Source organism: Apis mellifera, linkage group LG4 (genome assembly GCF_003254395.2).
Source record: "Apis mellifera strain DH4 linkage group LG4, Amel_HAv3.1, whole genome shotgun sequence".
Classification (NCBI taxonomy): Eukaryota; Metazoa; Arthropoda; class Insecta; order Hymenoptera; family Apidae; genus Apis; species Apis mellifera.
The window spans coordinates 12,088,332-12,115,449 of NC_037641.1; the positions used below are offsets into that span (position 1 = coordinate 12,088,332).

Sequence of the window (27,118 nt, forward strand, 5' to 3'; positions counted from 1 at the left end):
AACCGTATAATACTTGGCACAAAATGCGATCAATTTAAATTTTTCTTCACCGATCTAATCGATACGAAATGTTATATCGATATATTTTTCCTAGTCAATTGATAGATTAATATAATCGCAACGAGTGATAAAACTGTTGCAACGTTTTACTTTAACGCGCGTCACAGTGCATGAACGCATGTATACGTTTATAAGTCTAGTCACTGTCGAGTCGAGAATCATAAGATGAGTTTATCCGTCGCGCGCATTAGAAAACTTTGCTCAAATTTAGATTACGAATCGTTGTATGTTTTTCTAGCTACGTTACGTTGCGGGGATGTATGATGGATTCTATAGATTGTATTTATGAATTAACGAAATACATGATTATTCTGTGTCATAATGCTTAAAGAACAAACATCGACATCTTTCTTTTCTTGCACATTTACATATTCAAGAACAATTTAAAACTTATTTCTCTTTCTTGACCGTGTTTCCTATTATATTTGCGAAAAGTGCTTTTGTTTTCTCTTCTTTTCCTAACGTTTCCATCCAATCCTTCTTGTTTCTTGCGTACAGTGGAACGTTTAATTTGTTCAACATTATTTGTCCAGATTTGCTCGAACGCAAAGATTCTCCGGCTGTCACTAATTCTTCCATGATCAAAGTTTTCTGATTCGTATTCGCTGATCGCCATATTCTATCCAAGCATCTGGAGCCATGTGTACTGCGAGCCAATCGCGACCAATGTCCTTTCAATTTTTTCCCAAGTTTTTCCCTGCTTTTCTCACCGATATATTTGCTGTCCATGTAAGCATCCACGATGCGACTTCCTTTTGGATCTTCAAACAACCGCACTAGGTCCTCTACGTCGGTTTCCAACAAGGAATTAACCATTTTTATAGGTTTATTAAAATTGAGTATAGCCTGTACTATTAGACTTCCATGTAAACTGGTCAAAGATTTCGAATCATCTTCCTTCTTATCTTTTAAATTTTCTAATTGATCAAATGTTTTTAAACTTACCACGCAAGTCACGATAAGATGTTGTTTCTCGTTTACTTCGCAATGGAGAGTTTTTAAAAGTTCAGTTACAAATGCACCTTGCTTGACTTGCAATCTTAAACACGCATTCGCCACACTGACTAAAATTCCTGTAAAACCTTTTTGAAAAATTTCAGAAAAATGCACGTGAATCTCTTCAAATATCTGTTCAAACTTTTCCTTTACTGTGCAATGATCAAATAGTTTTTGTACACCGAAGTTTGTATTTTGCGTCAATGACAATTGTTTCAAATTGCCTGAAAAGTATTTTTCATAAATGTCATTAAAAGATTTAGGATTTCCCACCGATAAGCAAACCTCTAGCAATCTGATTGAACTTTCTGTGTTAAAAATATTTGATAATTGTTGATCTTCTTCAACCTTAAAACATTCGTTTGTAATTTTTTTAACATACTCTTCCACTATAGTTGGGAATGTATCCTTTAAAGAATATAAAGCACTTTGCAATAATCCAGATGTAAGTTCATCTTTACCAAATTCTAAAAAGCAAGGCCATTTGTATAATCTGTTACATGTTGAGGATAATAAGTCTTTATACTCTTGTATGACTGGTCGTCTTACATCAAATATCATTTTTTTTTTATCATTAGATTCAGGCTTGTCGATTAGACCACCAAGACATTCGATAACAGTCCTCAAAAGATGATTCGCGTATGTATCATACACAAACTCCTCTATATTATTAATAAAATATTTACTCAACTTCAATACGATGCTGTTATAAGATTCCACTTCTGATTCCTTAACCTCTATACCATCTACATTTTGTTCAGCATTAGATTCTATTCTTTTATTTCCTCTATCGGCGCAAATCATCACGATCTTTTGTAAAACGTGACTAGCAAATCTGTCATTACTGAGAAGTCGTAAAGAAGGATTGAAAGTAGTAACTAACCTTTGAATCGTTTCCAAATTCGCGTATTTCAAAAGTGAATCCAATATTCTGGATCCCATCTGATTTTGGGCATATTCAATTTCGTGCCCGATAGTTTGTTCGTACACATTATTCACAAATATTAATTTCTCTTCGACAGTAGGAAAATCATTTTTCATCACTTCCAGAATATGTACCATGTATTGATATGTATCATGATCTACGTCAGATCCATGATTCCTTTGTCGTGCGAATTTTTTTGCCATTTGAGCGCATGATCGTTTTTTTTTTCTTTTCTTACTTCTTTCATCGTTCCAGTTATTGTTGACCATGTTTTAAGATGATTTTTTTACACAAAGCAACGTACATAACCTTTTTACGTGCACGCGACGTCGTTCACAATTTTATGCACAAAGTATAGTAAATATAGACAAGGATATCACATAACGAAAAAAGATAGAGATAAAATAAGAATTGATTGTCAATACCATCTATCGAGAATAATTTCTTCAAAGAATCATCTTTTTAAAAACATTCAAGAGATGGTGCTGATTCTCAATTCTTATTTTTCCTATTATTGTTTATATATATATATATATATTTCATTAATAATTTCATTTTGCTAAAACATTATAAGTTTAAATAATTTTTAAGTACTATTTTTTTTTATTATCTCTCTAAATCTATATATATATATATTTTTATCATTTTTGCAACATGAACATTCTTTTATAGTTTTCTTAATTCCGAATTTTTATTAAAATAACTTATCTATGATGTCATTAGGATTAAAAACACACTAAGTTTTCCATATCATTTGTTCTTTCCTTTATTTTACACACTCGAATTAATCTACATAAATCTTTATACGTTGTATCGTAATTCGAAAATTCTTATCGTCTGGCGTATCAGTGCGTTTTACTTTAACAAGAAAAAAAAAAATTCTGTAATGGACGTAATAGTGAAGAAACATGGAAGAAACAAGAACTTTCGAATGCGGTTCTTTGGATCTCACTAGCCGTTTTTTATTATCCCGTAGGCTCGGATCTTTTGTAATGTCTTCCAATCAATGATCATGGATAATTCTCGATTAGCGCAAACGAATGTATATCGTAGTTAATTAAAGGCCCCTTCGACTGCTATATCACAAATAGAGAAAAAGAGCATGTTGAACGAAAATAGTTCTCATCAAGGACAATAAACTTCTTCCTTACCTAATAAGAAATATATCTACTAATATATATATATATAAGAGAAAGAGGATCGTTGTTCTTCTGGATTGACATTGATAAATTCGTGGGTCAACGAATGATATATGTTTCCTAATAGTTAATCTTCCATAAATTTATGCGATGCAATTATGATTTTGCAGAGACACGTGAAACGATGGATTGTAATTAGAAAAAACAGTTCTTGAATAGTTAATTTTTCCGATGTCTCCGTAATATTACAGGTACCTTCGAGCATCAATAAGTTTTTCATAACGATGCATTAGATTGTATTCTAATAACTTCGTTAGAACTTGTACAGATAGAAGCGACCGTACATCGATCGCTATCTAAATCGCCGAATTCAGTTTCTACTAATTCCTTAAACAAGATTTTTTATCTACTATAACGCGTAAAAGTTTACAATCAAATAGTCGAGAAAGACGGATTAAAATGCGAACAATCTGTAGCTGTACGCGTCAAACAGCTCCGTATTCCTCGCTAGATGGCGATTCGTCATTAGGAGGTGGCCTAGGCGGTCTGGGTGGCCTAGGCGGTCTGTGTAAATGTACACCAGGAGCTGGTCTTCTCGGAGGTGGTGGAGGATGAGTTCCATAAGAGGTGTCATCCCCTTCTTCACTGCTAGGGGAAGGGGATGGTGCTCTGTCTTCTTGTTCTTGTAAAAGTTGTCGAAATTCTTGAATAGATTCGTTTAATGACCAAAGTTGAGCGAGCAAAGAAAGATCCAATTGTCGAAGACCAAACTGAAAGAAAGATATCAAATTGTAAGAGAATATTCATTTAGATTTTTTTATATACAAATATGTATAAACAAATATGTTTTTATAAATAAAATATTTGTGATCCAATGAAAAATTGAGGTTATGTCACATGAAAAGAATTAGAGTTTAAAATTTATAAACTGAAAAAAAATGTATTTCCAGGACAAATAGCAATTCTTGTTGGGTTAACCGTGAGAATGAAGGAATTAGATAAGAGGTGCAAAGTGGGAATGGGAATGAGAGGTGTCAGCGTACCAAGAAAGAAGGTAAAGAAAAAGAAGGAAGAACAAGAGTAGAGGTAGGAAGGAACGAAGGTGAAAGAGAGCGGCCAGAAAAAGGAGGCGAAGAGGGGAGTCACGCCTGAGGGAATGCAGCGTGGGAGCGGCTGTGCCAGTTCGCTTCGTGTCTGGATTAACTATTAAACTATTAGCCTAACTTTCGAACAAACCGTTTCGGACCGATATTTATCTTACACCGTATATCGAATTTATATACGTGCCATCGTATAAATAAATAGAAATTATATTACAGCGCGGATGAAATAATTTTTAACGTTATTATTACAAGAAAAAAAAGAAAAAAAATGACAACGAACCATATTCGTTTCGCGAGAGAAGCCTACGCTTCGAAATACGTATTCGTTGCGATTTGTGATGGCATTCGCACGCAATTTAATTTCAAGGTAACGGACCTAATCGACCGAATGAGTTTGACACATATAAATAGAACGATAAAATTTCACATTACGAATGAGATGGCAGAAAGATTAATTATGTCTAAAAAAAATATTTCAACTGTAATTTACATCAGAAATCAACCGCCCGTTAACACGCGACTTATGACGTTCTAATTACTTTGACCTTCCGCCATATTATACAAATCTTGCATCGTGACTTGTGAAAATCCGTGGAATTTTCCTGTTGACGATAGAGAAGAACGCGGATGACTAACAAGAGACATTTATACAAGCTAATGGTCTCCATGAACAATTATATAATATTTATATTTATATATATATATTCGATACATTTTTTTATTCTTTCTAGATAACGAACAAATACGAATAGAGAAAGAGAGAGAGAGAGAGAGAGAGAGAGAGAGAGAGAGAGAGAGAGAGAGAGAGAGAGAGAGGACGTCAAAAAAATGTTCAACAAACAATTCACCATTTCTCTCCTCAGTATAGCCAGTTGTGTATCCAATGTGGTAAGCTGTCTAGCAGGAGGTGATGGCCTGGACGATGATTGGATCGGGGTTTTACCGCCTCTTTGCGTTTTACTGGAAGATCTAGTGGGCGGCGGAGGTGGTTCGCAACCCTCGCTTCGTCCACCACTCAAATTGAACCCACTAAGACTCCTCGGTAACGGTGGTAGACCTTGCAGGGAAGACATAGCGATCCTTTCTTGTATGCTGAAAAAGGCGAGAATTTCAATTCGTTCAATCAACGAAATTGATAATGGAATAAAATCAAGGATCGATTAATCCATTTTAACGATCAACTTGAAACTATTCTCTACTAATTCCAAATCTATCGACGCTTCTTCGAAGCGTTTTTTCGACAACGTGTACAAGTTTGTTTATGCATTCGGTCATTGGTTTCGACACAACACCGTTTCGCACGAACGAAGCGACGAAGTAGGTTAGCAGGTAAAGGAAATTAGAAACAGGACGATACTCTGATATTGCGTGCAGAATAAAAAAAACGGTAAAGAGCACTCCTCGACTTTACCATTCTATTTTGCGCGTTCTTTTTTTTTTTCTTTTTTACCACTCGTTTTATCACGCAATTAAATCGTTAAAGCAAATCGTGTAACACGAGAAACTCTTGATGAATCGAATCACTGTGTACGGATGTTATATACGAATAAACTCTTGCAATAGTTTTACAAGCAATTATCAAGTTTGTTTACGGTAAAATATATCAACACGATTAATCAACACGCCGGTATCGAACGACCAAACTTCTTTAAAATTATCGATGATTAATCCGAATGAACTACCTTGGAACATTAAAGTCCCCGAATTTCTCGTTTTCACAACGATCAAATCCATTGACTCGACTTCCATCGATAACGTCGCCATCTTCTCCGGACAATCTGATCTGCGTGGACGAATAATGAACACCGGCTTCCAACCAGTCTTGTCGATGAATGTTATCATTGTCGTTGTCATTCTCCGCATTCTCCTTGTTGTTGTTGTTGTTATGTTGGTTAACGTGGTGATTGCGATCGTCACAGTGATCAGGATGATCGTTGGATGCGGCTTTACGGTCCGATTCGTCGATAACAACCACTGTGGCACGGTCAACGTTCGAAACCGAAGATTGGATCGCGGTGGAACTTTCCGCGTTTTTCCTCGCCGAGTCTCGATATTTCACGAGACACGATCTCTGGCTTGGCGTTGGCAATCGCGTCGAGCCATCAGCTTTGCTTCTCTCCGAGCATTGGTTTCTCTCTGAAAAACTTGGGCCTCCCCTTTCCCCGCTTTTCTTCGATTCCGAAACATCGGGCGAAATGTGACAACACTGTACCTCGTCCAGAGATACGCGCGACTCGAGCCCAGTAATTTTGGCATCGTTGTCGCAAACGGTCGTTTCCTTCGCGCGAGAAATTATCGATTCTGACTCGATTCTCGCTTTCTCGCTCGTCCCAGTCGACGTTCTGTCGACGTTGCTTATCGATTTCTCGCTTACCGGCGATCTCTCACCAGACGTGGTTGCTCCATTGAAGGAGCGTTCTTTAGAGGGCGCATGTTCGAGCAGAGACACAGAGTGACACGGGCTCGAGCGATCCTCTTTCTCTCGCGGTAGAGGAGACGAGGAAGAAGCGGCGGCGGCGGTGGCGTCGGTGTTGGGGCTCGATTCAGTAGTGGAATTTGGCCGATGTTCCTGGTCGGGTACGCGGTGCCGCCTTTCCCGCGGATTTCCACGCGTCCAGTCGTCCTCGTCCGCGCGCCTTTCACTCGCGGCTCGAGAAACGGGTTCGCGATTCTTGTCGAGCGGCGAATCGCAATCGCCGCCGCTTTCGTTGCTCGTTTCTTTGGGAAGCGACGACTCTTTGATCGAAGATTCGTAAACAAGCGTGCGCCCAACAGGAGCGGGATACACCTGTTGCCGATTGTTCGCCCGATCTCGATCGGATCTCCACGGTTTGGTGTTGGGCGGTGGTGGGGCCTGCCTGGTCGGGCAGGGCGGCCTTGGTGATCTTTTAAGGGCTTCTGCGACCACCTGCCGACTGGGTCGTGGCGGCACTGGTGGTGGGTGAGGCCTTTGCGTCGCTGCCAATTGCATTTTGCTCGTGATCTCTTCGAATTCACCGATCTCTCTCTCTCTCTTTCTATCTATGTATTCATCGTTTCGCGAACATTTCGATTTTATCCGAATACTCAAGCCTGGAAATTTATTCGTGATAACGATAATCTCGATTATCTCCGGTTTCTCGATCGATACATATCTACACGATAAATGATAAGCGGATTCGTGATTAAAAGTTGAAAGTATATATTCAACAGGTTATAATTAACGAAGACAATTAAACCAGAAGTTGTTATTCTCCTCGATCGATAACGTTAAGTTGCAATTTGAAATTAAACAATTAAATTGCTCATCGAATGATCCGCGTCACGTTTTTGCGTTCCATGGATGTTGATGTTCGCCACGCGAACAACATTGACGCGATGAAGGCAGATGCGCCGATGCAGCATAGATGTTTATTCTCTATAATTTCTCTTTCGCTTCAATTTTATCGCCTTCGAGTTTTATTCCATTCCTTATTTTCTTCCTCTTTTTTTTTTTTTTATACCGAACAACTGTACGTTTTCTCGAAAAAGAAAAACACCAATAAATAATTTAACAATAATTAATCATCGACGCGATGATACGAGTGTTTTCGTGATTCACAGTTTCACGGGATAACACTGGTTCGATTTGTGGAACGCGCGACATTTTCAAAGACGCTCGATTATTTAAACGCGAAACAAGCGCGAAACGTTGCCGCGATGTGAAGCGAGTCGTGTTGAAGCGAGTTGAGGCGAATTGTGGCGTGGTGGGACGAGGTGAAGTGAGAGGAGGTGAGGTGAGGTGAGGTGAAGCGAGGTGAGGCGAGGCGAGCGAGGCGAGTGAGGCGAGGTGAAGCGGTGAGGTGAGGCGAGGTGAAGCGAGGTAGGGTAAGCTTAGGTGAGATGAGGTGAGGCGAGGCGAGGTGAGGTATAGTGCGGTGAGGTGAGTTGAGGTGAAGTGGGGTGAGGTATAGTGAGGTTAGGTGAGGCTTCGCGAGGCGAGACGAGGTGAGGCGAAGAGAAGGTGACACGTTAGACCGGCGAGGACTCGGTTGAAGAAACTCGGTCCGTGGTATCCTCGATCCGTTATCGTCTCCTATGTTATGTCCCCTGAACCCTTCTCTCCCCTCTACGGTCCGTCGAATGGTCCACAAGCAATAGCACGTTCTATAATCCGTTTCTCTCTCTGTTGCCCGCTGAACGGACTACAGCTAACTGACTTCGCGATCCCGACAAACATCCTTCGTGTTCGAAGAACCACGTGACTGGGCTCGAGAGCTCGAGCTCTAGCCCGAGTTCTCGAGTAGGCAGTGGACGTGCTACGCCGAACCTTTGTGCCTATCTCTCCCGATCGCATGTACGTGTGTTCGATGGTACGCGCCAGTGTATTGGTGTGTTGGCAAAAGGACATGCTGGAGAGACTGACAGATTTAAACGTATCCGACGCGATTTTCACAAATTTACACAAGAAGGAAAAAAATGATAGAGTTACATTACGTAAAGAATGTAACGAAATCGACTATGTTTAGATTTACTAACTTTTTTTCTTTGAAAAAAAGTTTTTAGATATCTAAATCGTTCAAAAGGGATCGGAATAGTAGATAGATCTAAACTAGTACTTCGAATCTGTCACTATTTGTGAACAAGCGAATGGATCTCGTCGTTAGTATATATGCTGTTTGTATATGATAGAAAGAGAAGGGAATTATGAGTAGGGGAATCAGGCAGTGGGATTCGAGGGGTTAGAGAGGTAAAAGAGGGAGTGTAAAAAGCAGGACGAGAGTGATCGACGCGTGTGTATACGTGTACAATTACGCGTGCTATGTAAGAGAGACACGGAGGAAAAGACGTGAGCGCGAACGATACGAGGAAAAAGGATGAGTAAGCCAAAACGATATATAGTTAGAGCGCGGAATGGGTCGAAGGAAACGCGGAGGAAACAAGTAATTGCGAGAGATAAATACACCTTTGCAGAGTATCGAAAAAAAAAGTAAAGATAGAGAAAGAAAGTAGTGCAACGAAGTGAATCGATGAATGGGATCTGCGGTATGTTAAGAAAAAGTAATATGTATACATATATATATATATGTGCAGAATTTTCGTAATTCTTTTGTTACTGATCGTTGAAAATATCATAAAAAATATTATAGATGCATATTTCTTCCCTTTCATCTTTGTTTAAATTGAGACATTAAGTAGCCCATTAGCAAGATCTTTTTTAAAAATGAAAGAAAAGAAAAAGAAAACGATGCGATTGATAGTGAAATGGAGAAAAAATAAACGAAAAAGAAATAATTAAGACTTTTCGAATTGAAATAATTTGTCAATAATGAATAGACAGATATATGATAATATTATCCTTTCTAGTCTAAAGCTGAACAAAACAAATAGATATAATATTCTTAAATATTATGGGTTTAAATCATGATTTTATTCGAAATATATTTAAAAAAAATCATCGCTATGCGATGACTGCGCGAATATATATACGTTTGAATTTCGTTCACACTCTGTTTCCCGATGTACACAAAAGCTACTTGTTCTACTTTCACCTCAATTCTTTTGGTAGGAGCTCAAATCATCGCGTTTGCATCGTAACATTATATCCCATAGGAGCTAATTATTGATAAATTTGCGCTTGCTGCATAATAAAGAAAAAAATAGATTGATAAATTTATCGATCAAATTTCGTTGTACGATTCGATTGTCTAAATGTCTCGCAAAGATTTACTTATATTTACTTCAATAATATTAGATGGCATTAAATAACAATTGTTCGTCATAAGTAAATTCGTTAAAGATGCGCGAATCATAAATTATGAATCAAATAGTATCAAATATCATATAACGGAAAAAAATTTCTTTGATGATATCACATTGCGATGAATGCTCGTGAAATATTGTTACGTAAGTGCGCAATACAAGAATCTCTTTATTACAATAAGATGCACCGTTACCTGTTCAACAAACAGTTCGATGCAATCTACATCATATATTCCATCAAAATATTTTAGTTATACTTTTCGTTTCAAATCTTCTGGCAATGATTTCATCGAGCTACTTCGTCGATCGATATTTGCAATGCAAACAAAAAATACTTCTCGATTCAAACGGAAAGATCGAGGTCAGACGTAGTTTTAAACGAGCTTTTCAGAATAAAAGCGAAGTCATAGAAATGAGTGCGGGCAAATTTTCTCAAGAGAAATATATATGACGTAATTTATTTCTAAGCAATCTTATCTCACTTTCATATTTTATTACATAAAATTTAACTAGACAAAGAAAGGTTGAAGAGAATATGTAAGAATATATGTAGAATGCCAAGAAACAATGCGAATTCTACTAATGTTTCCGTCGAATAGGAATCGATAAAACCGTTTGTTTCAAACAAAATTTTCTTAGTATATACGCAACGCACAATGCACATTACCTGATTATTCGTTGCGTGCTGACACCTGCGGGACTATCGGCAAACCAGCTACTCCTTGAACTTCCATTCTTGACGACACATCGGACAGAGATGACTGGTTTGTTGAGAATGCAACCACTTCATGATGCAGTGTATGTGGAAACAATGTGAACATTGGCCCCAGACTGGAACAATATCGGAATGTGTTTATGGTATATGAACTCCTTCGGTTAATTAACTAGGCACGCGCACCTTATGCTCCCGCTAATAACCGGCAACCAGATTTTGTTCAGTTTACATTGACACGCGCGAGTACGCGCGCGTCAGAACATGGGGTGTCGTGTGCGAGCAATCCGTTTCATTCGGCAAACCGATCGATAATTACGTCTGCAACTGCGCAAACGCTGTCGCGGCATTTTACAAATTGTTCCGTGACTTTATCGAATGAATTATTTATACATGTTTCTTTTATTTCTTATTTCTTCACAATAATTTTATTTACTAATTTTGTTGCTTATTATAAAAAATAAACTATAAAATATAATATACCAATTGATTATTTTATTCCTTTATTTTCTAGCATTTTTTAGTCAATAAATATCCATTTATCTTTTGATATTATTGGTTGCTTGAAAAGTATGCACTTTATTGATCTCATTCAAATATTCGATATTCAATATTGAATAAATAAAAAAATTTAACTTACCTAAAGGACAATCATCTCCTGGAATTTTACAATCAGGACAACTGGCATCAAAAGGCATTCTACATATACCACAATTGTCATCATTCGCTATCCAACGCCAGGTGGCAACACCAGTCCAACCTTAAAAAATATTTACAAATATTTAATTTTTATACATTACGACTCGTAATTTAAACATATATGATTAAATATAAATAATGAGATAAAATAAAAAAGAAATATAAAAATATAAGTCTATTTTATGTTCTTAGTTATCAATAATTATAAGAATAAGCAAAATATATGATAAAGTATATTCGAAGATTCCAATTTCAGTACTTACTTTTTATCGTGACTTTCATTTTCTATAATGATTAAATAATTTATTACGAATAACCTTGATCGATGAATCTTCTGTTGTAAGATGAACACTATAAAAAATTTATACTGACGTTTCTTAAATCACTAAAGAAGAATTGTTTCTAACCTATGAAAGATGACGTGAGAATGTAAATGGCTTAACGAATGCGGTATCTATTTGTGCTTATTGCGCCATCTTGTGTCTTTTGATTATTTTTATGTTAATACAAATTAATCCTTAATTGTATAATATATAATCATAATATAATTTATAAATTTACATATGTATTAATATTTTTCTTTTTTTTTTACATACGTACATATATATTAAATGGTATCTATTAAATTTGAATATTCTTACGTAGAAATTTTGAAATTTTTAAAATCATAAAAACATATAAATTTTAATAGTTTAAAAATTTTTAAATGTTAATTTTAAAAATAGATATTGGAGTATAAAAAAATTAAAGATAAATAATATTGAAGAACTTATAAATATAAAGATAAATACATATTTGCATGGATATATTAGAAAATTCTAGAACGTAAAATGCGCGCGTTTATATTTACGTCAGTCGTTATCGTTCACACAGAAACTCGCCTTCTTGCTTTGTCGAACTGTAGAACGAAAGCATCGTTGTAAACGGTCCTAGTGGCGGCGCGCCGCTGGATGATACGCGGTTGTGATTCATTTTGTGATGCGGAAATGTAAAAGTTTCGCATTGAGAAGGAAAAAATCAACATTGACTAGCGTACATCGTTAGTCAAAGAAAAGGAAACAAAACGGATCGTGCGATTTCGTCGAGAGTTTCTGTCAAGATAAATGTGAAACACGATGACACTCGTGGTTTGAGCAAAGATCTCGATCTCGTGTGTGCAGCCTGCCAGTCGCGACATGGCGGGTTTTCGAGACGAGGATAAGGCTCTATTTCCTATTCAGAGCATCTCCTCGATTGTACGAATCTTCCAAAATCAATTACAAAATAGCTCAGAACCGGACTTGGCTTTACTCTCAATTCTCGTCGGCGCAGTTGAAAATTCCCTAACCTGTAATCGAACATTTGCGTCGCAGGAGACCACTGTTTATGACGAACCGAAATTACCGGCCGTTGAGTTTCACATTGCTGAAGCTCTTTACACCAAGTTTCATGCAGTGATTAAGGGTGCAGTTGATCTTACAGTTTATGATACGAAATATGCAACTCGAGAGCTCGTTAAAAAAGTGTCAGACGTTATTTGGAACTCTCTTACCAGAAGCTACTACAAAGATCGCGCACATTTACAAAGTCTCTACAGCTACCTCACGTCAAATAAATTAGATTGCTTCGGAGTAGCCTTTGCAGTGGTTGCTGGTTGTCAAGTGTTGGGATTTAAAGATGTACATTTGGCTATGTCTGAAGATCATGCTTGGGTAGTTTATGGTGAAAATGGAACTGAAACTGCTGAAGTTACCTGGCATGGTAAGTGTTAGTTTAAAGATTTTAAATCTGCTAACGGATAAATAAAATCAATTTTACTATTTTATTTTATTATTTTATTTTTATTTACTATTATTAGGAAAAGGAAATGAGGATAAACGTGGTCAACCAGTTGAACCTGGTGTAGCCTCTCGATCATGGTTATATGTGAATGGACAAGCTGTTGTATGTTCTAGAGCTATGGAAGTTGCTACTATAGTATCTGCTATAAATCCTAGTTTAAGTGCAACTTCAGATGCAGCTGAAGTAGCATTACTTCAACAGGAATTATTATGGTTGTTATACGATTTGGGTCATCTTGCTAAATATCCTATGGCTCTTGGTAATCTTGGAGATCTTGAAGAAGCAGCACCAACTCCAGGCAGGCCTCCTGCTATAGATCTCTTTCAGGTATGCTATCTACAAAACCATATTTGCATATTATGTTTTTTTTGTTTTAATCTAATACATTTTTTTATCCATTTTTAGGAAGCAATTCGTTCGGCAAGGAAATATTATGGAAATGCTCATGTCTATCCATACACTTATCAAGGTGGTTATTTATATAGGCATGGATTACATGCCAACGCGTTGTCATCATGGGCAGATGCAGCAGATGTTTTAAGAAAGTAAGTCGAAAAATCAAGCTAAATAAATAAATTAAATTGAATAAATTATGTATGAATTTGTAATCGAAAATTATATCAATTCAATAGGTATGACTATTCAAGAGATGATGGAGAAATATACAAAGAATTATTAGAAATAGCAAACGAACTTATACCGCATACGGTACGAGCTGACGAACGTTTGTTACGACAACCACGTTGTTTTGCTTATTTGTTGAGGTTTTACGATGGTATTTGTCAATGGGAGGAAGGAGCGAACACACCCGTTTTACACATAGGATGGGCACGGCCGTTGGTAAACACTATTTCAAAATTCGATGCCAGTATTCGCGCTCAGGTAATTATCGAGTGTTACGATGTAGAGGCGAAACAGGAAGAGGAGAAGTCACAAAAGAGAGAGACCAGTCCAGAAGAAACATTGAACAATAATAACAACAATTATTGTAAGACAAAGGAAAGAGGCAACGCAGCCCGCGATTTGATCAAAAGTTTAGAATCAAAAGTGCCGTCTAATCCAGCACCGATGCATCCCAGTATTCAAGCGTTGACTGCAGCATGTAGCGAAAAGATACTTAACAGAGATTATCTATTACAAGGTGGCGGGGAGCCTTTCGTTGCTCCGTCGGATGGTACTTTGCCTCCCGCACCCTCCACTTCTCAGGAAAATCTTGATCCTGAGGATGAAACTGATTCTGAACACGAAAGACCGAGGATAACATTATACAGTCAGAAGATGAAAGGTTTAAAGGACTTGTTGCTGGCTGAGAAATTGAACACGCACGCGATTTCATTGCAATTAACCGCACAGAGCCAGGTACAAATTGGGAAAAAATCTCGCGGTACCGATGAGGTTGGAGTTAGTCAGCGTCCAAAGAGGACACGTCGCGAATAGTATAAGATTTTCGACCGACGTTTCGGTATCGTAAAATATTGAACAGCAGTAGTGCCACTGGATTCGTTTAGGTCGGAAAAGTATCCGTAACGTGCGAATGCATATACTACAAATGTATTCCATGCATCGTTGAAATCTCAATCTATTCTCACGGTTTCTTTCTGTTTCGAGTGAATTTCTGATTCTTCAAGATTCTCGCATATTCATGGAGATTTGTTGGGATATGCGGATGATGATGAATTTGTTTCCGTTCAAACTGTCTCTCGTGCGTTTTTTTTTTGTTTCGCGGAACGATTCCGACGCTCGATCATCGCGCGAATCCTTGCGAAATACGTTCGCGTTATCCTCGGAACGTATTATCGTCATTAGATATAAGTGAAAAGTAGATTGCGAAAAAATTTATAGAAGAGTACAAAAAGATTTTCTCGATTTTAAGTTAAATATCGAAATCGTGAGTGCTTGCGTTTTGTATTTTCGCGATGAAGATATATTTACGTGTAAAAAAAAAAGAAAAAAAAAAATGTCTTTTCTCTTCCACGGTACGTAGAGCTGTGAGTATGTATATGTATATGTATATGGGTCGGGGGAGGATGAAATAATAGGAAAGAGTATGTGGGGCCAGATGGTCGTTGGGCGGAAATAGAAAGACGAATCGAACAATGTACCTAATGTATCTTCGCGAGGAGATCAGATTCTCAGCACAGTTATTTATTCTTACGACAAGTAACGACAATTATCGACGGAATCGATCGATCAGTTTCGATCTCGTCTTTTATCCTATTTCTAATCTCTTGTTGCACCCTTATTTATTGACCCACGTGTTTTTTATCGAACTGTCGCACTTCGAATTATTACAACTAACAAGTTGTCGTTAATGTTTTTTACACGGTAGTTAAACCTTCTGTTAGACGTACGCTTTTACAATCTAGTAAGAGAGACCACACATTCCACTCCGTACGTGGTGCAAACTAATTAAGTTTTTACCTAAGGTATTTTAAGCATAAAATGCTCGCTTATTTTTATAACTATTTATTTTCAGAGTAATTATAAGTATTCTACTATTAGAATTATTCTTTCGCCACTCGATAGATAGAACAGAGATCAAACGTAGATAGTCTACCGAAACAGTAGTACACAATATTGGACATTATAATTCGTAACGGTGTGTCTCACAGTATATCATGGAATAAATTACGATAATAACTCGTTAAGTTTTGATCGCGATAATTGGAAACGATACGTATTTCTTCTACGTACGAAGTTCCTCCATGTTTTTCGCGGCAACGTACAAATAACGTTTTTCTTCCGAAATAAGTATTGTTTATGGCTGAAAAGAACTCTCGCGTAGCGGCACAGAGGCAAGAGGGGTTCTTCGCCTATCCCCACTCTTAACGTTCTTAGAGACCACGTGTTTAGTCTCCTAATATCCGCACACTACACAAGAGATTTCCCTTAGCTATTAAAAATTGTGAATAGAAGGATTGTATAAATAAGATATAATTATTTTCGATTATGGAATTGAAGAGATTGCGATTTCATCCTTTCGATAGAATTGCTTTTCTCTATCAATCGAATTAATATGTATGTCCATGTTAATAAATAGTAGAAACGTATTTAGAAACAAAAGTTCGTGTCGAAATAGGCGTTCCCCTTCCACTTTGACCAATCAGAAACCGCATTCCTTTCGCGGTATTTCTTTTCAGCAGTGAACAGTACGCGTCACTCGTTTCCGTGTGTATCAGAAACCGAAGGAGAAGAATTGTTGTCGATTGTTTTTCCTCGGCAAATTTTACCGCGTTTGTTTTTTTTTTTTTTTTTTCAATTACGGATTATTACGTTATATATATATATCGCTTTATTGCCCTTCGATTTGGTGACAGTATTTCAGCAAAAGAATATCGATACACGCTGGTACGTACGCGTGATACTAGGCGGAGTCATTGATTAATCGCTTTTATCGAGCACACAGTACCTTTCTACGATTTTATTTCTCCAATGCTTATCCCTGTGTACAGGTGTACTTTTACGAACACGATACGAATCGAATACTATAATAATAAATAATAATTGCATCGATTGTCGATGCGAAAAGAAATTATTCAATGATGTTTAGACGGATTGTTGTAATGTATGTTGTTAAACTGGAATGAATATAAAACAGGTCCGAAACACAGATCGAGGATCACTTAAATAATGAAGGGCGCTATCTTACTGTGATGCTGAATATATATATATTATACATATATACATAAATATATGTATGTTTGTGCGTATGTGTTTATCTATCTATGTATACACACATGCACACATTCGCACATATATGTATATACACATAATTATACGATTAATACTTGTAGTATTATAATTAACGGATGACTTGGCGCCGGTAAGGTTTCACTCTTGAGCTTGAAATCTTGTATTTGCGGTGCCGAATTGTAATTTTTATTATAAAAAAAAAAAAAAAAAAAAAGAAGAAGAAAAGAAAAAGAAAAAAAAAAGGCTGCATAAACGAGAGTTACGAGATACGAGAGAGAAAGATTGAAAGAGAAAAACGAAAAAGAGGGATAAAGATCGTTGTATTCGTATCGCTCGCATATCACACAATTGACAAACGTTTTTAAACGTTTTTTTAGATATCGGCGATCATTGACGATTGACACTTGTTGTTACGTATTTGTCTCCTGAATATGTGGCACTTTAACGAGCCGTTATTTTTACGGTATATATATATATATGCGATTAACAATTGTCAAAAAAAATTGAAACGAAACAAAATGGCGAAGGAGAGTAGCGTGCGCGTTGCAAGTATACGCAGTTCTTGTATGTACGAGGTGGCTGATTTTTTTATTATAATCGGATTGTATGTTTTTCAAATAAGAATACAATTTTGTAATTTTTTTTTTTTTTCCTTTTTTTGTTTAATCATGCTCAAGTCACCGAAGTATCTTTTTCACGAATCGATTATATCGATTTTATCATTGTGTTTACGAAAAAATTTTTCATTGATTCAAGACTCGAGAAATCAGAAGGGAAAAGAAGTAAAAAAAATATATATATATGTATATATAAGAGAGAAAAAATGCAAACAGTATTGCAATTTAGAAAAAAATATTCTTATTATATCTTTTTTTTTTTTTTTCTCCTTTTTTTCTTTTTTTATTTTCTTAACTGCGATAGAAGAAAGATTTGAAAAGACTACAGGGATTATTATTATGCATAAAAAATAATAGGAATAGTTGGAGAAGAAATGGAACAGTATTTTTGTATTAGCTATGTCGCGCAGATGTATACTCTCTCTCTCTCTCTCCGAAACAATATTCAAACGTTTGGGGATCAAAGTTTTGCAAGTATATCCGTTTCAGTGTCACGGTAACGGTTACCGCGTGCTCGAAGAAGAACTGAAATTTGAGACGCGTCAACGAAGAAGCGAGAGAAAAGTAAATTGTAAAAAGAGATAGGAAACGAAATGGATGATCGAAAAAGTAAAATGGAGAAAAGGAGGGAAATTGACGCGTGCCGCCGCTGATCACGTCTTCGTCCATTTTTTTATTTTCCATTGGACGCGTGACGCGATGATTTTCGATTCCCGTTTATGAAAGATTCAGAAACGAAGGAAACACACTTGTACACACGCTGCATTAACCTCCGCCTCTGTTCGTGTTTTGCAACGCTGCCGCGTATCGGCCCGATTGAGAACGAATCGAGAACAACGCTGTTCGCTGTTCCGTCTCGTCATCTCGATATATCCTGCACTGGAAATTTCTCTCTGCTTCTTTCGGGTTCCCTCGACTCCTCTTCCCTCCTTGATCAATAATTGTCAAAGAATCGCGCGTCAATCTTGTTGTCGAACGTTGTACGATTAGTTTTAGATTTCTCTCCGCTTTCCACTGGAAAGTAGCAAAATATTGGGAATATAGAAGACGAAACGGGTGATAGCGTAAGTTTATTCTTCCTCGATATATAAAACGATATCTTCGTATTTAGTGCCATAATAACGCCAGGAGAAACGACTCGTCGCTATATATATATATATATGTATATATATATATTTCGTCCTGTCGTTATTTCTCTCATCCTTGTCTCGTTATGTATACTATTGATCAAAGCTTATCGGACACGGAGAAGTAAAACGAAAGGAGGAGGGGAAATATTTTCTTTTTTTAAGAGAAGCACGTTATCGAGAGACCGTGTGTATATTGCATATTGTGCTCGATGAAACGAGATCAAACGAATCGTAAATATTTTCAATTCGATTATGAAACGGGGAACGCGGAAGAACGCAACGAAGAGGATTTCGCGTGGATTTTCGTGCTCGATTTCTCCGATAAACAAAGCGAGCCTCTCTTGCTTTTTATCCATCGAGTTTTATTTTTACTGCGTGCGACGAGGGGACGCGCTGCGCTCTGTTAACACGAAAACGGTAAAATCAATTTGAATCGCGCCACCAAGCTAATTACATTTGCCGCGCTAATTGCATATATTTACTTGCAAGAGTACTTAAGAAGCGAATGAATCGTCGAAAGATATATATCTCGATGATACGTAATGCCGTTCGTCGAGAATAGATTTAGAAAAGTATCGAGGTATTGTGATGTCAGTGGGCCAGTGGGACGGGGCGAGGCGGGATAAGGTACGGCACACGTGAGGCAGACGAGCGGAGGGGGAATTAGGAAAGAAAATTATCAAACTGTGCCTGTATATATAAGGCGTTTCGACGTGTTTGGAATTCGAGCATCGTGACGTGAAATTTAGCCGTGAGTCGAGTGGACCCGGCCGATTGTAAGCGGATAGCGCGATACGACACCTCGTTCACCTTCGTACGAATTTCGTAAGGCGGAAAGGGACGGTGGTCACGATTCATCGCTTCCCGACGTGTACGATGATCGTGTATTATTATCGCGTGAGATTGCGGTTACTTTTTTTTTTTTTTTTTTTTTTTTTCCCTTCAGACAGACGGGTATTCTGATATAAATATTACGCACGCATGTATATAAATATACATACAATATAAATAAATAAATAAATAAATAAAAGAAAAAAAAAAAAAAAGAAAAAAAAAACAGAATCTGTTACAAGCTGTTTAAAGAGCGAATTATCGTAAAAAGAAAAAAAGAATTTTACCGTAGATTATATGGTCGGAATATAATCTGTATTGTTCACCTCGACGTTCTACGTTTACGATACACAAACGCTGCGCGTCCAGCGCGTGTTTCCGTTGATCCCGAACAGGAAAAGAGTGTAATCACAGCTATTGTTAACCTGATACAGAACAGTGAGTTTTCAGGCATCGTAAAAATGTCTTGTTTTTTTTTTCCTGTGAATTACAATAAACTATTTTATTCTACGTGTTGTTGTTGTTGTTGTTAAAATACATTCCCATCTTCCTCCTCCGTTGAAGATCTTAATTTCTATTTATCAAAAAAAAAAAAAAAGTATCAAAAATAAACATTTCCTCTCTCTCTCACGTGAGGTGTGCATTTTCTTTTTATTGATCGATTTTTGTCTCATCGCTTTACACTTTATCGACGGATCACGTTTTTTATCATTTGCGAAGAAGAAGAAGATCCAATTTAACGATTTAACGCGTTCAAGTCTCGTTCGGCTAAAGCAGATTCGCAAACCGTAACCGGAGGAATGTTTCAATTCGCAAAAAACACGCACGAGAACGATCCTTTAACGATGATATAAAAAAATACGTAATAAATTACGAATGAATTAAAGTGATTCTTAAACAACTAACAATATTTGGTCGTTTTCTTTTTTTTTTTTTTTTTTTTGAATTGAGATGTAATCAACGCGCGTCGTGAACAAAGCAACAGTTCTTTGAGTTTCTGAGAGCTGGTTAACTCTCGTCTACGCGCTACTTTTTTTTTTTTACTTTTTTATTTTTTTCTCTCTCTCTCTCTCTCTCCTAAACACTGGATGAAGAGTTCGATGGAGCGTGACACGTGATGGTAACTTACATTGTACTCTTATTAGCTACCTTAAAGTATAACATCTATATAATACAAAAAAATACCGAGCGTGCATGCTCGTGACGATATCGCGGAACAAATGCGCATTACACGTATACGTAGTTGAGAATTCACATTAACGCGTATGCGCGTGCAACGATTTTAGAATTGCCTTCTCTTTTACTCGCCTCTTTAATCCCTAAGAGAATTACGCGATAGTCGATGTTTCGAGAAAACTAATACTGCTCTTACGAAAAAAAAAAAAAAAGAAAAAAACAAAACGATTGTAACTTTAGAACGATGGGTTGTAGAAGAAGAAGAAGAAAAAACAAGAAAAAGAAAGCTCCATGTTCGAACGATTGTCCTCGAATTACGATATTTGTTTGGAGATTATTGATGATCTATCGTATGAAAAAACCATTCGGTGAAACGTCGAAGTTGCTGCGCAGCCGCGTGGCTCTCATCCTGCAGACGTCGGTTCTCGTCCCGCAAACGACGCACTTCGTCCTCCAAGGAAAGCCTTCGACGAGTCTCTCTGGCTACTCTCAGTTCGAGGGTGGACAAATGAGACTGCAAATCCGACACAGAATTTCTGAAACACAGAGAAGACGATCGATCGATCGAAATTGCGCGGATAATATAAAGAATAAAAGAAAAAAATAGCATCGAAACGAATCATATATACGAATCGTGTCAAGAGTTCGAAAGAGAGAGAACGCGGATAGAATAGATAATTAATATATTCGGTATCGTCGGACGGTAATTGCAGATCGCGTCGCCACTTACGCGATGGTATTGCATCCATCGATAAGTCTCTCGTCGGGCCATTCTTGGGCGTGCTGCTTCGATCTAGAATCCACGTGATGAATTTGTGGCCAACGATCCACGTCCGTATCGTTATGATTTTTCGCGACGTCTTTGATGGACGGTGTCAAGTTGGCCGATGCTTTGGAAATCGATTGGGGAGGTTTGGTAACGCGCGGTGACAATCTAAATTAAAGAGATTACACACAAACACACGCACATGTATTCCACATAGGAAAGGAAAGCTTCAAGATCGATCGTACATCTTTGTACAAGATATATACGTATATATATATATATATATGTATGTACGTATGTATCAAACTACCTCTCTTACCTCTCTTCCTTCGACAATTTGTTCTCGCTCGGCGCGGGACTCGACGCTGTGCTTGCATTCGAAATAACCGTTGCTGGCCTGGCCATCGTTAAGATTACCTCGGATCCAGTGTTGCCGTTCTCCTGGCCGTTAGCCGGCAACACGGTCAACGCGTTCCCATTACCACCGCACAAATTCTCTCTCGATCTACACCTGCTCTGTATCTCGAGCATATTGTTGTTGTTCATCTTGTTCGAATTCTGATTGGCGATCAACGCGTTCCCGGTCACGTTGTTATTCGTTATTATTTGATCGTCGTCCCCGATGTAATCGGGATTGATCAGTTTCATCAGATCTTCCTGAAGCGTGCTCGACGTTAAATTCGCCGAATTCCTGTGCGAATTTCGTACGCCCGGCTTCGGCCTTGGGCTCTGATTCCTCGAACCACCGCTCGAAGGCGTTAGATTTCCGCCACGGTGCGATTTGTTCGCTCTTCTCAGCCGAGGTGACACGCTCCCGGATCCGTTCGACAATTCATCCTCGCTCGGTAATGTAGCCACCTCCGGGCAATTGACATCGACCATTCTCATTTCGGGGGGGAGACTTGCGGCGAAGTCTTTCGTTTGGCGATACTCGATGTTTATCTTGTGAGGGACGGGCCTCTCGGTGATGGTGGTTTTCAAACACGTAACCTTCTCCCCAACTTTGAACTCGTGCGGCAAATCGTATCGTATGGAGGAGTCCCGATTAGGTTCAATTTGATTATCGCCGTGCTTCCTCTCGTTGATATTGATATTGTGTTGACACTCGATCTCGTACTTATTCGACACATCCATATCGTATTTGCTGTTCCGTCTCTCGTATATCTCCTCGGTATAATCATAATTGATCGTCGACCCTCTCTTAGCCTCGTGGCCCCTTATATCTTGCTCGTATTTGCACGAAGTTCTATCCAACAATTTCTCATCCTGCCCGTCGTACTTGGAATTTCTCTCCTGTTTCCCTTCGTGCTCGTACCCTTCGTTGCATCTACCGAGATTGTTATTACTGCTAGACTTTGGAAGACTGTAAGCCGCGTTCTGGGCCAATGGTAAAGAGTTGGATGCGCTCAACTTTTGATGAGTCACGTAATGCATATCGCTCTTTTGAAGCTCCCTCTGGGACGCGTATAAATTTTCTTGCTTCATCTCGTATTTCTCCTTTTGAAGCTTCACGTAATTGGAAGAAACGTGGTCCTGATTACGATGAGGCACGTTGTCCAATTGCCTTTGATAATTCTCGTGTCTCATGTTATCCTGTACCACCTTCGGCGACACGTAATTCCCCTCTTTTGGATAATGATCGTGGCTGTGGTGCTTCGAACTCTCGGAAAATTGTTTAGCGGTCGCGTAATGGGACTCTTTATCCTTCTTTTGAGAAGATTTCGCAGCGATCATTTGAAACGATTGCCTGGCTGGAAGCGGTGGTGGGGGAGTGCCGCCATTGGCGCGATACCCGCCATTTTCTTGATCCTGCGGTTCCAACAGCTCGTACCTGACGCAGATAAATTATTTTTAAAAACTATCGACACTCTATATACGAAATGTAATAATCACGTTATCCTCTTACCAACGATCTTCGTTGCTACTGTGCCCGCTACTGCTACTCGTCATCGTCCCTTCCATGGGGAAACGCGGATCGTTGAACGATCTGGAGCTAGATCCCGTCCCATAACCGGAACTGTTGCTCGACCGTGGTGGGCTGAAAGATCTCTCGTACCGTTTCTGATGGGGCATAGCTGCCTGCTGAGTTGGCGTGTTATCCGGACTGGTCACATTCTCGTAATCCCCCTCGTAATTGCTCGACAAGTATTGGCAATTCTGCAGCGTGCAGCCTCTGTTTCGGATTGAGAAAATTTAATTAAAACCGACTAATACAGGGATCGGTCGAGAGATGGCGCCTCTTACCTCCTTGGATTGCCATCGTTATTGGGTGGTATCACAGTGACAGTGACTTGGGCGCTCGTTTTCAACAAATCGACCATCTGATCGTGGCTCAGAGTGGACACAGCTACTTTGCATATCTCGACGAGCCTGGATCCCTGCCTCAACCCCGCTTGCCACGACAAGCCCATACCCTCCACTTGCGTTACCACTCCGTCGGGTTGAACGTGAAAACCCAATTGTCCCAAGCTGTTTCTCTTCAACGATAGTTCGGTGGCCGGAGCGCCTGGCGTTACGGCGCGTAGACGAGCAACTATCTCCATTAATTCGTCCCTTTCCCCGTAATCGCCGCGCACGTGAATCGTGATACATTCTCCTTGATGATAGTACAATCTCAAACTGGAAAGCGAATTGAATTAGATATCGATACTCTATGTATATATATATATATATATATAAAGGGTGTCTCAAAATTAACGCAAGATTTAAATTTGCCGCCATTTTTGCATTAAATTGTTGGCAATCCTGAAAAAAGAACAGTTTGACAGCTGAGAGTTTAGGGTTAATAAAAATGGAGCGTTATACGATACAATAACGTGGAATGGATTATTAATCGTGAAAAAGTGGATGCTGGTTTTTCCAGCAAAATAATCCTAAGCATATTTTCATCTCGATGGCTTTATTAATCGACAAAATTGCCGTGTTTGGAAGAACTCATGTGTGATTAACGAAAAACAAATGCACTCACAATGTGTCACTGTTTGGTGCAGATTTTGGGCAGGAGGCCAAATAAACAATTCAATTACAATTCAATTACTACATGAGATATTTCTTGTCGTGTACTCTTTCGTTTCAGTGATCAGAATTGGCTCCTTAAATCATGCGATTTAACACCATTAAATTTTTTCTTGGTTATTTGAAGTCAAAAGTCTATGTCGACAATTTCACAACCCCACACGTGCATTATAAGAGGAAATTGAACGCTGCATCAATGAAATGCAGTCACTTTATGCAGAAAGGTGATGAAAAATTTGGATGAAAAGGTGCGTATGTTCCAGCAAAGCCGAGGCCACTAAAAAATAAATATCTAAAGACTGAAAACTCTCTTTTACATTTAACTCAAATCTTGCGTTAATTTTGGGATATTCTTTATATATAAGACTCGATCAAAGAATTGAGAAACCTGTTGGTTTGGGCGTGCCATCCCAGCACGCTCACGCATGGAGTGACGAATACAATTTGTCTCGAATGCTCCTCGATCAGGACGATCGTGTCTATGCTCACTCCCAGGTAACAATCCGTGTTCTGATTACTGTCCTCGAGTATCACCTGCCAGCATATAGCCCCGCGTTGCATCGCGTCGCAGGACAATCTCGGCCTTACCGCTGTCTTCTTCTTGCTGCTGAACGACAGCATAGCTGTACGAAAACATAAGTCGTGGATTGCTCGTTCGAAAGGACTACGAGGTTAAGGTTGGAGGACGAGGCGCTCGAGAACGAGAGAGATCTTTACTTACAAAATTTCTGCCCGGTGTCGACCACAGCGGTCGAGGAATAATTGGTCGCGAGGTCTTTCAAATACTCCTGCCTCGTCCTGGTTGCCATAGTCGCAAACTTTTCCGATCTACAATAAAAATTGCAAATGTACAACTCGTTCTGTCTATGAAGTATACATATATATTAAAATACCTGTGGGCGGCGTTTTCCGCGTTGATCACTTTCGCCAAGATGAAATCGGCGAACGTTTTCCCCTTGGAGAAGGCGGCGGCCTGAGGGACCGGCGGTCCGAAAATTGGTACTTCTTTGCTCCTCGATACCGCCACTCTGTACTGAGTGTTGTCAGAGCACGGGTCCACGGCCCTGACCACGATGAAAACGTGTTGAAACTGAGAGCGTATCCTCCTCGGGCTGAAAGGCAACGCGCCAGGCTCCTGAAAACAAAACAGATAGAATTTTGGAGAAACAACAATAAGTAACAAAAGTAAGTAACAATGGTTGTCAATGGTGGTTCATTTTCTACCTGAAAGACGATCGTGACTATATCGTTGCCGATGTGCCTCTTTCTCAACAATTGTTGCCTGTTGTTCGGCGTGAAGGGTAGCATGGTGGACACGTGAAACGTCACCTCGGCGCCCCGATAGGTGGCGGCAACCGCGTGCGTCCCCGTCGAGTCGGTCCTCGTGTCGAGGCCAGCCTTGTAACCCTCGAACCCCCTTAATCTTATTCTTTGGCCGATCGTGTCGAGGAATTCGAGGAAGGCTGGGCCGGCGTGCTGGTTGTTGTACATCTCCTCCTCGGTCCTCTGCCCCGACCTGCAGTACAGCACGCCGACCTTGTACTTGTTGGACAACCCCTGCTCGTCCAACCTCGCCAACGCCTCCTCGGCAGCGGCCGTCCCCGAGCGGAGGCAGCCGAGCTGCACCTCGGGCGCAACCAATTCCAACAGCTCCCTCGTGGGCGGCCTGCCCTGCGGCCTTATACCGCCGAGCGCCTCCTCCGGCACCGAGCCGCGGAGCGTCAACAATTCCGAGGTGCGCACTATTATCCTGTACTGGTTACCGTCCTTTCGAATACTGATGGCCACTGGCCCCAACTGCTCGTCCATGCCGAACCAATTCTGATGCTCTCGACCTGCGAGAAGAGAAATATTTATGTTTTTTATTCGATCATCTCGATCTCGAAGGAGGGTTTAGGGAAGGAGGGGCTCACCGAGAAAATAGCGTCTGTAGTAATGGGCGCCCTCGTCGACGCTCTCGATAGGGAGCGGTCGTTTCTGAAGGGGGCAAGTGTGCTTCCACGATGTTTCGCCGGGGCCAGGCTCCAGAACGGCGACGCCGTACGACAGGGACGGTCTGTGAACTCCGTTTCCCGGGGAGCATCGAGTCAGCCCAACCTCCCGCTCCCCCTCGCCACCGATCTCGTTTCGAAAGAACGGGCACGACTCCAGCAAGTCGTTACCTATGTATAAAAGTGAGTATATTAAAAAATATAATATTAAATTATATTATATTATATTATATTATTATATTTTATATTTTATTATATTTATAATTATATAAAAATTTTGGAAATTTATTCTAATTGGATAGAAGAAAGTTTATATATTATATTATTATATTTTATATTTTATTATATTTATATTTTTTTATATTTTATTATATTATATTATATTATTATATTTATAATTATATGAAAAAATTATGGAAATTTATCCTAATTGGATAGAAGAAAGTTTATATATTATATTATTATATTTTATTATATTTATAATTATATAAAAAAATTATGGAAATTTATGCTAATTGTATAGAAGAAAGTTTATATATATTATTATATTTTATTATATTTAATTTTTTTATATTTTATTATATTTTATATTTTATTATATTTACAATTATATAAAAAAATTATGAAAATTTATCCTAATTGGATAGAAGAAAGTTTATATATTATATTATTATATTTTATTATATTTATATTTTTTTATATTTTATTATATTTATAATCATA

At 38.7% G+C, this 27,118-nt stretch overlaps 5 protein-coding genes across 6 annotated transcripts in view; 1 reads left to right on the forward strand and 4 right to left on the reverse strand.

Annotated features, from left to right (window-relative positions):
- Positions 1-176: 176 nt before the first annotated feature.
- Positions 177-2,342, reverse strand: LOC410990 (nucleolar protein 9). The gene has a single exon (XM_006567154.3). The coding sequence runs from the start codon at positions 2,248-2,250 to the stop codon at positions 451-453; it is 1,800 nt and encodes a 599-aa protein (XP_006567217.2). The 5' UTR covers positions 2,251-2,342; the 3' UTR covers positions 177-450.
- Positions 2,343-2,722: 380 nt separating this feature from the next.
- On the reverse strand, positions 2,723-9,426 carry LOC107964343 (serine/arginine repetitive matrix protein 1-like). Its single transcript, XM_026440085.1, has 3 exons — positions 5,906-9,426; positions 5,072-5,315; positions 2,723-3,890 (listed from the first exon to the last, which is right to left on the reverse strand). Exons 1-3 carry the CDS (start codon positions 7,192-7,194, stop codon positions 3,606-3,608), a joined length of 1,818 nt encoding a protein of 605 aa, XP_026295870.1. The 5' UTR covers positions 7,195-9,426; the 3' UTR covers positions 2,723-3,605.
- Positions 9,427-10,610: 1,184 nt separating this feature from the next.
- On the reverse strand, positions 10,611-11,830 carry LOC726378 (anaphase-promoting complex subunit 11). The gene is made up of 3 exons (XM_026440086.1): positions 11,619-11,830; positions 11,297-11,416; positions 10,611-10,775 (listed from the first exon to the last, which is right to left on the reverse strand). Exons 1-3 carry the CDS (start codon positions 11,635-11,637, stop codon positions 10,660-10,662), a joined length of 255 nt encoding a protein of 84 aa, XP_026295871.1. The 5' UTR covers positions 11,638-11,830; the 3' UTR covers positions 10,611-10,659.
- Positions 11,831-12,263: 433 nt separating this feature from the next.
- LOC410989 (menin) lies at positions 12,264-17,510 on the forward strand. The gene is made up of 4 exons (XM_394464.7): positions 12,264-13,095; positions 13,193-13,503; positions 13,582-13,721; positions 13,809-17,510. The coding sequence occupies exons 1-4, from the start codon at positions 12,531-12,533 to the stop codon at positions 14,611-14,613; spliced, it is 1,821 nt and encodes a 606-aa protein (XP_394464.1). The 5' UTR covers positions 12,264-12,530; the 3' UTR covers positions 14,614-17,510.
- Positions 17,511-20,079: 2,569 nt separating this feature from the next.
- Positions 20,080-27,118, reverse strand: part of LOC408780 (signal-induced proliferation-associated 1-like protein 2) — a 28,311-nt gene continuing 21,272 nt past the window's right edge. Inside the window, exons 5-14 of one of the 2 annotated variants that reach the window (XM_016911832.2) lie at positions 26,318-26,566; positions 25,629-26,239; positions 25,298-25,539; positions 25,126-25,232; positions 24,793-25,027; positions 23,634-24,008; positions 23,296-23,562; positions 21,709-23,220; positions 21,354-21,557; positions 20,080-21,159 (exon numbers count right to left, since the gene is read on the reverse strand). In XM_016911832.2, coding sequence (XP_016767321.1) covers positions 20,958-21,159; positions 21,354-21,557; positions 21,709-23,220; positions 23,296-23,562; positions 23,634-24,008; positions 24,793-25,027; positions 25,126-25,232; positions 25,298-25,539; positions 25,629-26,239; positions 26,318-26,566 — 4,004 coding nt within the window. In that variant the 3' untranslated portion in view covers positions 20,080-20,957. The remainder of the gene's footprint in view (positions 21,160-21,353; positions 21,558-21,708; positions 23,221-23,295; positions 23,563-23,633; positions 24,009-24,792; positions 25,028-25,125; positions 25,233-25,297; positions 25,540-25,628; positions 26,240-26,317; positions 26,567-27,118) is intronic. The other variant, XM_016911833.2, reaches the window with a different exon arrangement.